The sequence below is a fragment of the Pygoscelis adeliae genome, unplaced genomic scaffold (genome assembly GCF_000699105.1).
Source record: "Pygoscelis adeliae isolate BGI_AS28 unplaced genomic scaffold, ASM69910v1 Scaffold213, whole genome shotgun sequence".
Classification (NCBI taxonomy): Eukaryota; Metazoa; Chordata; class Aves; order Sphenisciformes; family Spheniscidae; genus Pygoscelis; species Pygoscelis adeliae.
Window position 1 is genome coordinate 844260 of NW_008824410.1, and position 11970 is coordinate 856229.

Consider the following 11970-nt stretch of genomic DNA (forward strand, 5'->3'; position numbering starts at 1 on the left):
CTGTCCCTGTGTTTTATGCTTTGTAACTGCAATTCTGTCTTTACAGCTCACATTGATCATGAAATAAGTGTAAAATTTTGCAAGTGCTGTCACGCTGTTGAAACTTTACAAAGCCTGTGATCAAATGCCTTACTGTCGCATTTGAAGTGTTACCAAACTGTCGTAGTCATACAGTAATTAGCCCAGTTACTCGTTCTTATGTTACTGGGTTTTGCTGTCTGTTTTCCTCCTTCCAGTTGTATTATACCAGGTATCTGAGTTCCCTCAAGCTCTGAGGATTGCCTGCCATTCCTCAGAGCTCCTGAGTTCCAGCTTTGGCCCATTCTTAGCCATCATTCACTCCCCCTTTATATTTTTTTAGCTCATTGGTGTGTTACTTTAAACTGATAAGGAAGAAACTTTACTGGCATTTTGTCAGTGTGTTTACAAAGCAAATACCACTTCTTTTGAGTTTTATTCTTCTCTTGCCTCTGTGTTCACCTCTTCCCTGAATTTAAGCTGGCTCCTCTGTCTGGGTTATTTATTTAGATTAAAACCAGCAGAGATCCAAGTACCGACCCCTTTGGGACCACAAATAATGCACTACGTCTCCCTCATCCCTTTGCTTTCAGACATTAGCTATTGCTCCTTTCGAATGCCCCTCTGTTTTCTATTTTTTTAACAAGCTCTTTATCCTTTCTCCGTACCCTAACCTGGATCCACATAGCTCATAGTTAGAGCAAGGACCTGTCAAAGGAAACTTTTCAAAGACTTCCTGAACATCTAAATAAATTGACATACAGGAGGCCAGATCATTCTTGCCTTACACACGCAAGCACTCCCTTTGAAGTCACTGGAACCGCTTGCGTGAGTAATGTAGGCGAGACCCGGCGTGGGTACCCGGGCCAGCCGTAAGCACGGCGGCGCTCAGGAGCCCCGATGCCCCTCTTGTGCCAGGCACTAGGCAAACACGAATAAAGGAGAGCTTGGCTTAGAAGGGCATAGAGCTGGTGGGGACAGGCAGGGAGTGAAAACCTTGGGCGTCAGCAGAGGCGAGGAGGGGGCTGCTGATACAATACTAGTAGAACTAAGCTGGGAAAAACTGCTTATGAAAGTCCTGTGGAATCACAGGGATATTGGGGTGTTGGCTATTTTGGACATTTCAGTTTTCTGAAGTGCTGAACAGTAGAAGCTGCCGGAGCCTGCCAGCTCCTGAAAGCAGATTCATTGGTTGCTAGCAGATAGGAGGAGAATAAGAGCTGGAAATCTGTGCGTGTTTAACTCTCCGTGTATAAACTGTGCTTGTTCTTGCTAATGTTCAAATAACGTCTTGTTTTCCTCAGTTGTTCGATTCGTGTTTTTTGAAAAAATGAAAAGAGAAACTTTTGAAGTCTGAGAAAACTGTGGTTTAAAAAGAGAGATTTTGCTTTCTTCCTAGGTTAATTGTAAGAAAGGTTTCATTGTTTGAAATATCTTTATTCTTTTTGGTGATTTAACAGTAGGAAATTCGGAGGTGGACATGGAATCCATAAACATTCAGCGAGAGAGAGTGTTTCATAAATGTATCTCTGCTATTTCCAAAAATAATATCAATTTATTTTTAGAGACCAAATAAAAATCACAGCTGTAGCACATCTGGAAATTGTGTGTGTGTTTCACAGCGTAGGTTTTTTTACACTCACGCCTCCTTCCCGCATTTGAACCTGTTGCGTTTGTAGGAAACAATACTATGTCCTCAGTGTCAAGGCGAATCCAGTTTCATACTTGAACGATGCAGGCACGAGGTAGGTTCTGTGTGCCCTCTTCACATAATGAACTAATGGCATTCCTAAAACGTGCAGAAAGGCACCACCATCTTCCTGCCTTACCAAATAGTAGCTCAGCTCAGTGGGACAAATTTTGCTCTCAGAGGAGCACGGAGCAGTTCTGCCGAAGCAAGCGGTTTTGTTCTGGAATTACAAGGGCTTAAGAACAGTTTTTATTTTGTCCCGTAAGTGTACAGGATTTGCAGAGGTCTGGAGCGGAGAAAGGATTCTGCTTCTCATGGGTTTTGGAAGTAGAGCCGTGAGGAAAGCAGCTTTGTTGAGGTACAAATGACGTATTTAAAGTGAGATCTAATGAGGGATTCAGGCGGATTCAAAGAGGAATTAGATTTTCTATAGCTTTAGTACTGAAACTCTTCATTGTGGCTCAAAGCTGCCCTCTTCAGTACATGGGCTGCCTTCTCGTTCTGCGCTGGAAGAGAAGTAGAGGGCTGAGTTCACAAAGCACCACGGTTTAGCAAAGCCTTGTTTTTATTTGGAGGGAATCTGAATCCAGAGAGGGGGGTGGCAACTTTGAACAAGCTTCCAACACATCTACCATGGGTCCTGCAGAGGTTTCTTTCAAAGAGGGAACATTTCTTCACTCAGCAGTTTCCCTAAACATTCTGGCTTGGCTCCTTACATTCCACATTTTTTCATCATAAACCAGATATTCACTACATAGGAGTAAATCTTATCCTGTTTGGAAACTACGGTGTATTTCTTGGGAGCTATTGTACTATAATAATAACCATAATTACCTTTAAAGGCATGCTGTACTGCCTACATCTTGAGTACCACAAGGAATTTCACAAATAAATCTGGAGTTCTTGGTATGTCCAGATAACTGTGTTATGTAGGGATATGCTAGCTAATAACTATGTTATACGTTTAACCTCCCTTCTTTCTCCTTCTGTCTTCTTTTTCCTCCCTCCACAGCCATATTTCACCTGCTTCCCCTACAAAATGAGAAGGGCGGAAGAAATAAATTCACCTTTCCTATTTTTACATTCATGTGTGGAAAAGTAATTATTTTGTTTAAAATTCTTATTTGTTTGGACGACTCACTTCTTAATTAATCCTTTCTTTGGGCTCCTTGAGTAACAATAATATCAGATTTGTCTGGAATGATTAATGCCTTGTGCTTCCCAGGTCCTCAGCCAAGTAAAGATTTATAGACCAACATTTTCTGGTTTTCTGATAGTCAGATTTTTCTTTTTCTTTTTTTTCCCTCACGTTGCACTCTTTGGCATTTGCTTCTATTTTTCAGGTGTAAATACTGTGACAGGTCATTCAGCATTTCCTCCAACCTCCAGCGGCACGTTCGAAACATCCATAACAAGGAGAAGCCATTCAAATGTCACCTGTGTAACCGATGCTTTGGGCAGCAGACCAACTTGGACCGACATCTTAAGAAACACGAACACGAGAATGTTCCAGGTAGGAGAGGGCATGGCTGTGTGGTTCTGTTGGGGCGCTGGAGGGAGAAGACACCACGGTCTGGTCTCTCTGGTCCTTGGGAAGCCTTTGTGGAAAGCACTGTTTCTTAAGGCGGAATATCGTTAGGTAGCAAAAAACAAACGCCAGCTCCTCTTGCAAAGATGCATTTATCCACAGTGCATGATTGTCACACACACGCACTCATGCACAGTACTCAGCTCTGAAAAGCTCTTGTCAGGTATTACTTGTACGTGCCCTTTTCCAAGCCATAAAATAGCGATCGTGATACTAACTTCCTGGGGACTCTGCCCGGGGAGCATAACCTCACATTGTGAGCTCTCCTGGTACAATGCTGATGTCAAACTCTACCAAGGGTTTTCAACCTGAAATGCATTTGTAGGTATGTGTGGAGTTCAAGAAGATAAATAGACCTTAAGATAAAAACTGAAGGAAGAAATTCCTGTGCTGAAGCCAACTAAGTGATTTCCCAGCCTAGGGGAAAAAAAATTATGGAAAAGTTATAGGCAAACAGCTATGCAATGGATAGTGGTTCTTAAATTGTATATACCATCTGTAAATGCTAAGTATCACCTATATTTCTCTCTATAGTTCCAGTCTGGAAAACATGAGCTTCCTTTGGCAGCTTTGGTCCGTGAGATTTCTCTTAAATGTTACATCATTACTATATAGTGAGAGGATTGTTGCATAACGTTCCTCCTTTATTTTTCCTCTTACTAATAGCTTTGACAATATCTGATTGTTTCTCCTGTTCTCTTTTCTTGTTTCTCTCACTCAGTGAGCCAGCACTCTGGAGTCATTACAAACCACCTCGGGACCAGTGCCTCTTCCCCAAACTCGGAATCGGACAACCATGCACTTTTAGATGAAAAAGAGGATTCGTATTTCTCTGAAATCAGAAATTTTATTGCAAATAGTGAGATGAATCAAGCATCAACTTTAGCAGATAAAAGGTAGACAAGCAAATAAAATTATCTGGTGACATGCATTGTTAACGTGGTTGAAAGACAACTCAGCCTCTGTCCTGCAGTACTTGATTTAAAATGCTCAAAAGAGAGAAATGTAACAGTTTGGAAGGAAAATGCATTCAACTTCAGGCTCGGAGCCCAGTGTTAAGTCTTTTCAGAAAGTGACTTAAGTTAGGAGGGCTGACACCAGAGAGCCACTAACGGTTGGAGACGTGGCTGCAACCGGTGGGAGCAGGCAGTGGAGCAAATTTCAAGAGAAGTTGCAGTAAGAGAAGGCAGGCAGGCTGACTGCTGCCGTCGGCTCCAGCGCAGTAGTTGTGAGAAAACACAATTGCTTCTCTAGATAAAAATGTGATTGTTGAACCGTTACCTTCTGCCATGAAACCACGTGGCCTGTTCCATCACCAGTCAGAGAGTACTCATTAAGGAAACCAGAGGCACCTGCTCTTCCAGTCGATCAGTTTGTTTCAAATCTATCCATATCACAAGCCTTATTTTGACTGAGTGGTATTTCACCTGCTGCTATCCTGTTTTCACAAACAGCTCTTTACTGCCAATACTAAGGCTTAAGTCCAAAATGTAAGTATGAGAAATCCACATGATGATGTGATCCACGTAAAGAACAGTAAGAAGTGTGGAACATGCGGAATTTCTGGTGAAGATGTTAATCTGATTTTTGTCACTTGTTGGCATCCTGTTGGGTTCCAAGTCCATAGCACTGGTGATCCCACTCTCGTTCTCTTAACGTAACGTAAAACTGCTAGTTTGGTGGAGTCCGCTAGGTCCGTACGGGCATGAATAGCAAAAGTAATACAAGAGAGAATTTAGGCTGGCTGTTAGATTACACCGTGAGGAAGCTTCCTCCTTCTGGTTGCTCGAAGGGAGATTGTTAGAATACAATAGCACAGGGAAGGAGGAAAGCTGCTTGTCCCACAGATGTTATCTTTTAAGAGATGGAAAACCATCATTTAAATCCAGACTAGACAAAATTCTAGTTTGAAAAGCATTGGGGTTGGTACATAGTTGACATGCTTATTAGTCCCTAAGACACTCTGAAGGCTGATCTTTAAATGCCTGAAACATGTCGGTTTTCCTTTTCCTTGCAGTTTAAATAATATGTATATGTAAGTAAATACGTCTCTGTATTCATACATATGTATAAAATTACCAAAGTCTTGCATTACAGTGAAAATGCCTGACTTACGCATTTGGCATCTTTTCTTTTTTTCTTTTCTTTCTTCTTCCCCTCCTTGACCAAATCTTTCAGGCCAGAAATCCAGGATATTGATGGCAATTCCCAGTGTCATGGATTAGCAAATGAGAAAACGGAAGATGTGGATGATGAAGATGAAGAACTGGAAGAGGAAGATGATGACAGCCTGACAGGGAAGTCACAGGATGAAACGGTATCACCCACCACAGAGCCCCGAGGAGCATTTGAGGATGAAGAAGATGAAGAGCCCACATCTCTCACCATGAGCTTTGACCACACCCGAAGGTGAGGTGGGACATTCCTTTTGAGAAAAATGGGGCTCAGACTTCTGACCCTGTGTCAGTGGTAGATTGTGAGTGCTATTTTTTTATTTTCCAAGCCATGTATCATACCTCCAGTTTGATTTAAGCATTCACTTGAGAGATTCCATTTTCACCATGGTGGGGGACACGAAACAAGTGGACTGCAAGGAGAATCTGTGATAAGATGTATGTCCAAGACTTGAGAAGTTCGTATCAGGAGAACAGTTAGTCCGACACAGAAAACAGCATTTTCAGGGTACCACAGTTCAGCAGATAATGTCTTTTTCTCTAGAACACCGGTCAGGGCAAAGGAAGAGGCATATATACGCAATCCATTTTGTGCTGCTCTGCCCATTTTAGTTGTAGCAAAATGTTGTTGACTTGCAGTGGAGTTCTCAGAGCTCTGGGAAAAAGCAAAGCTTTTTTTTTTTCCAAGGTCAAGCCATGTCTAAACACCTTTAAAATTAAAGTTTGTTGCACATAGTATAGGCTCAGCTTTCTTTTTGCCTCAGTTTGCCTCAGTTTCCCAACTGGTATTTGTAACAAACGTCCCATGATGCAAAGTAGTATCTTACTTGATTTCAGTGCATCACTGTTTTCATTGCAACTCAAAGAAAATGCAGCAGTGTTCTTCAGACATTGATCCAGTGTCAAACATTTCAAGGAGTGGACAGCAATTGGACATCTCCACACAGAAGACCAAAGTGAATTGTAGCCATGCTGAATCACAAATATCTATAGCACTAATACTTGGTTGTGCATAGTCATGCTCTCCACTTTTTCTTTGCTCCTTGCATTTTGTGTCATTTTCGTGTTTGTCTGTCTGTCAGTTCACGCATGTGGCTTGTGAGACCCCCATGGTATGTGCATGCAGGCACTGGGTTAGCAACACTCACATTGGCTAGATGTGAACGGTGAGATGAGCTAACAACAGGTCAACCCCTTCCCCTGGTCATTGGTACAGGTGTATTGAGGAGGACGAAGCCGGCTTGTTAGATTTGGAGCAGATGCCGAATTTTGGGAAGGGGCTGGATCTTCGCAAAGCAGCCGAGGAAGCATTTGAAGTTAAAGATGTGTTTAATTCCACCTTAGACTCTGAGACAATAAAACAGACTCTGTACAGGCAGGCTAAAAACCAGGTAGGTATATGACAGAACATTTTATCTAGCTTGCCGCCAGCACGTACGATAGCATTAGCAAGCAGCTGGCCTCCTTTAGCTAAGGTTTATTTTCCCCTTCCAGTGAGCAGGAATTCTAACTGTAATGAGTGAATCATATGTGAACCGTGTCTTGTTGCAACTATACTGCAATAGAGGAGAAACAGAGCGGGCATCAGTTTTAGGTCACCAGATCAATTTATCATTTAGCCTGTGCTGTGAGAACATGCTTATATAGAAAGAGAGAGGCATCTGTCTGTTTTTATCTGTCTGTATAAATATTTTTATAACTATTATTTATTTAGACTTTGGGATAGGACTTCAGTTGGTATATGCTAAGAAACTCAAGGTTTGGTCTGCAGAAACAGTAATAAAGTATCCTTGGGTTTGATTATAAAAGGTGTAATAGACAACAGTATTTCCAGGACTTGTAATCCAGCAAGTCTAGAGGATTTCCTCGTTTATCTCCCTGATTTCTAAAAGCAAACCATAAAACAGAAGTCCGCCCTGTTGGGCAAGACCAGTTCAGACCCACCAAGGAACCTCAGAACGACATCTCAGCAGCTATTGGAGTCCTGAGAAAAATCTGGAGGTATGGGGCAGATCCATTTGAGCTTTCTGCTTTTTCATTATACCAAAATACTCAGTCTGGTTTTATGAAGCTCATATCTTGATCCCTACAAAAGGATTCTCACAAAAGAGCTGTTCAATGAAGGTGTACATCACCGGACTGGACTAGAGAGAGCATACTCAACCCTTCATGGGGGATGAGTACAGCTGTTGCTTTGGAGTCTCTCTCTAACCTTCAAGCAACAGAGTTTGTCATGAAATCTATTTTAAATGTCCAGCAAAGCAGTAGCTTAATGCAGTTGCCAAGTAGAACATGATTTTTGATTTATCGTCACCCAAACCCTATAGAATTCTTGTCCTCCTTCATAGTAGGTGCTAGTACTGAAGCTGGGGAAGGTCTGCTTGAAGATAGGACACAGCTTTTTTCCGGGTGAAACTAATTTAAACACAAGCCACTTGCCTGACTCTTACATGTGTCCTGTTACTAATATGCCAAGTGTACTAACTATTTAGGAACAGCTTGCTCTTTTAAAATTTGTACTACATTGTTAGGTCCAGCCTGTGCTTGAGGTGGAGGGGGGGGAGGTGGTGTTTTTGTTTTTTGAATCAATTTTAGAGTGTATGAGGTGCGGGACCGGTTACACTTAAATCACAATGAGTAACTTAAATAATTTGAACCATCTCTTGTGCAGGAAATGTAATAGTAAAACAACATTTGTGTGAGCAGCACAGCACTCCTTTGTGGCTGTCTTTCTTTTAAGCAATTTTAGAAGCGTGCATGTCATAACACTACAAAGCCGTACCTCTTCCAGCACACACCTACAATACATGAATGTGTTGACTTGACAGGTAGATCTGACTCTCAGCTTTTAAGAGGAGAGGCTGAAGTTGGATAACTGGTTAGTATTGTCACCGTTACAGTTGTGTTACTAAGGGTCCTACTGTACTGAGCGTTGTACTGATGTCCCAGATAATGTATGGTCTTTGTCTGTTGCCCTGCAAAGGATTGTGTGTGGGTGGGTGCAACCTCAGTGTGAAGGAGAGGGCTACATGGCCACAATTTCATTGCAAAGTAGGAGCATACATTACACCAGCTAATGTAGACCGGGGAGGGTAGGGACCACGTCCTCCCCTGTTTCAGATCATGGGTGGCAATTACATTGGCTTTCACCTCCAATATGTGAGGTTATAATCTACCTGAGTCTTCACATCACTTGTGTGGGCTGTGAAAGGACGCAAAGGTATATGAGATAAGTAGCCTTGGAAGAGGGAGAGCATCTGGGTTACAAAGAAGCAAGCAGATTATTACAGAGAAAACAGGAGTCTCGATATATTTTTCTCAGCAGACACTTCTAACCATTTCACTGCAGCAATAAATCTACCCCGACAAGAACGTATGAACACACTGGTAAAGCCAATGAGCATTTCATGCCTGTGTTCCTAAATACCTATGCACAGGTTTCTACAGGCACCAGTGGGCTCACACCAAGCAGTGAGTCCAGATGAGTCGCCTGCTGCCCACAGCTGCCCGTTGGATTACGGCTAGCGTGGATATTGCTACACCATTTCTGGGGCATGTGACCGGCCCCTGGCCTCACTTAGCCACTTGCTTGTCTGTAGGTGTACTTACTTACACAGTAATTGGCATTCTGCATGTAGCCGCTTTCCTCTGAGAGCAGAGCCTAGAATCAAGTGTGTGGGTTTGTGACCAAGTGCAGAGCTGGCACAGAATGGATTTGGTCCTATAAAAGCCAATGGGAGTGACGGCCTCTCCTGACTAGCCCTACAACTGCCTATAAGCTCTGTGGCAAATCTGAGCAGTTGGAGTGATGGGTGCCATCCTAGCGCGTGGATGTAAATTTAGACCTGCTGGCAAGGCTCTTAGCCCAGGCCAAAGGGTACTGGCAGTCCTACATTTCCTGTATGGTTAGATGGTGCTGTGCTTCACACGGTTTATTATAGCCTGTCCTGCGTGTGTATTCACACGTGTCCTCTGCATTACTCTTTTCTCCTCCAGGCTTATGCAATGATGCTGTCCCTGTCTGAGAACGCTCCCCTCCACACGTCCTCCCAGAACTCTCTGGGTGCTTGGTTGGACATGGCAGGAGCAGCTTCAGAGTCGGGGGCCTTTAACCCCATCAACCACCTCTGAGAGGTCAACAAGGCACTGGCCAGAGTCCAAGCGAGGAGGCGGTGGTGCTGCAATTATCCTAGCAAAAATCCTAGCAAGCAGAAGATGGATGAGAGGGCCTCAGGGAGTCATCTGGACTTTTGGCTGAGAAGGAAACCTGTCGCATCCGACCTACAAGTCCTGCGTTTTATCTATCCAGAGTTTTCATTTCTAATTTATCAGAATGAACCTCTCCAAAACTGGATAACCCTGATGCAGCCCTAAGATTTCACAGTCTATAGGAATAGCATGAGCAAGACACGAATTGCAACAGTGCAATCAAATATTGGCCCCTCTAACATTACAAAACAGTATCACTGAGCCAGTAAAGCCTGCGTATAAATGAAAGCTTGAAACCATTCGGTAGCATATCCTTTCAGTTCAGCTGAATAGTGAAGTAATAAGGAAAGAGAGCCAGGTGTGACCTATCCCTGGTGCAATTCTGACATAGTCACTGGAGTTATACCAGGGAAGGGTAAGTTCAACCCATTTAATTGACCACAAAAAGAATTTGAAATTCTGTGCTCCCACAGAAATACCGTCCTATCCTTTGTTCCCAACAAAACATACTGGCACAGTGCAAAGCTTCTCGAATGTGAGGCTGCATTGCCTGCAGTCATGATACACCATATGCGGTGTCCCAGTTGAGGAATCTTCAGCCTGGAGCACTGCTGAGGTTGGGGTTATCGATGTATCATGCAAATACGTGGTTCACGGTCATCGGCTGTGCCCTGAATGCCCTTCAGTCTGTGCCTACACTGCAAGGTTGAGTGCTTTCCATCTCTGCTAGTGCCTGTGAGCCCAAGCTGGTGCTTGGACTTGAAGCATCCAGAGTGTTTCAGAAAAAGCCATGCTCAGCAAGTCTGCCGGTGGGGGGGGCAGCGGCACTCTGCCCTGCGCTGGCCTGAGTGCCCCGTGACTGAGCTGCTGAAAATGCGTGGGCTTTCCAAGTCAGAGAGGTCCCGGGGTAAAGCCTTACCTGGAGAGGTGTAACTGTGTGTGAGAAAGCATGTACGGTGGGCGAGTCTCGCCTGAGGAAGGGCAATTCAGACACATCTTCTGATTTATCTCCCAGGGTTTTTTTAGAGTGACATCCTTTCAGCGTTGATAGTATCCGGGAATTGTGGCAGAAATTTCTGACTTGTGCAGTTGTTTTGGTATGCTGGATGGTTGCTTATGCATCGCACACTGCTCTTTGGCCTATAATTTAAGTAGAAAGATTAAAATTCCCTTGCTTCAGCAACCTCAGGGGTACAGCCCTCTATTCAAGCACATACAGCTAAGAATCAAATTGTCTCTCTGACTCTAAAATTGCTCGCAGATATTTTATGAGTGATTTTAAATCGCGTCAAAGTCTCATCTTCTTTACTGAGACAAAGCAGCCTCCAGAAATACTGTGATGTTTATGCTATTCTACATTGCAGTTACAATCTGCTGTTGGAGCAGCGATTGTGCTGAATTACAGAATAGTCAGGAAAGCAATTAGACCTTGCAAAGGATAACACTGGCTACACAGGTAAAGTTTAGAATGTGTGTCCTGAGAATTTTTGAATTACAGCATCTAAAAATTAGAAATGCCAAGGACTGGACTGCTGCTACCACTGAGTGAAAACACGTGCCTCTGCATCTCGCCCATTGCAGTTCTGCATCAGCAACCTGCTCGGAGTCTGGAGGCGCTCTGGCAGTCTGGCTGCCTAAAGATTGCATTCAAAGCCAGTGAAGTCGAGAGGAACTTTTCCCGTTAATGTCAGCGTATTTTAGTGCTGGGTGTGCTCCTAGTAAGTATTTTATAAGGTAATAACTGCTTGCAGAACTGGGTTAATGGCCGATTTCAGAGAAACAGCATGCAGTCGTCAGTATATCTGCCTCTATATGCTTGACACGCATAGCCTCTCTGCCTGCTTGGTATGGAACAGAACAGACGGAGGCTTCTGTGCCAGTCCAGTGTGGAGAAACACAATGGGGAAGCCTCATTCCAGCATGCTAAAACAAAGGAGACAGCTACTCAAATAAAGCGGAGGTTGTGTTAGGAGCGATACCTTTGCAATTCACTCTTTGCACCCAAGAGCACATGTGAGGCTGTTTTTAGATAGCCAGGAGCCTCAGACTGTCCACGGAGGAAAGCATCTAGGGTAACGTTGGTACAGAAGGAACAAAAGGTAAATTAGCAGCACCAGCGTATTTTCCAAGAAAATTTACCCTTCCTTTTTGGTTTTCTACAACACCCTGTGAAAGTGCCCAAGGCTCTGAGACCAACAGTCAGTGTAACCCGAACTGCTTCATCTATTTGCACAAAGCTCTTGGGTAAATGGAGCCCGAGAGCTGACAATGTCAAAAGAAACCAGTCTCTA

General features: G+C 43.5%; 1 protein-coding gene across 1 annotated transcript in view; it reads left to right on the forward strand.

Annotated features, from left to right (window-relative positions):
• The window catches only part of PRDM16 (PR domain containing 16), a 350772-nt gene extending 341171 nt beyond the window's left edge, over positions 1-9601 (forward strand). The window contains exons 13-17 of the mRNA XM_009320544.1: positions 3052-3221; positions 4018-4192; positions 5475-5705; positions 6687-6861; positions 9467-9601. Coding sequence (XP_009318819.1) covers positions 3052-3221; positions 4018-4192; positions 5475-5705; positions 6687-6861; positions 9467-9601 — 886 coding nt within the window. The remainder of the gene's footprint in view (positions 1-3051; positions 3222-4017; positions 4193-5474; positions 5706-6686; positions 6862-9466) is intronic.
• The last annotated feature ends 2369 nt before the right edge of the window (positions 9602-11970 follow it).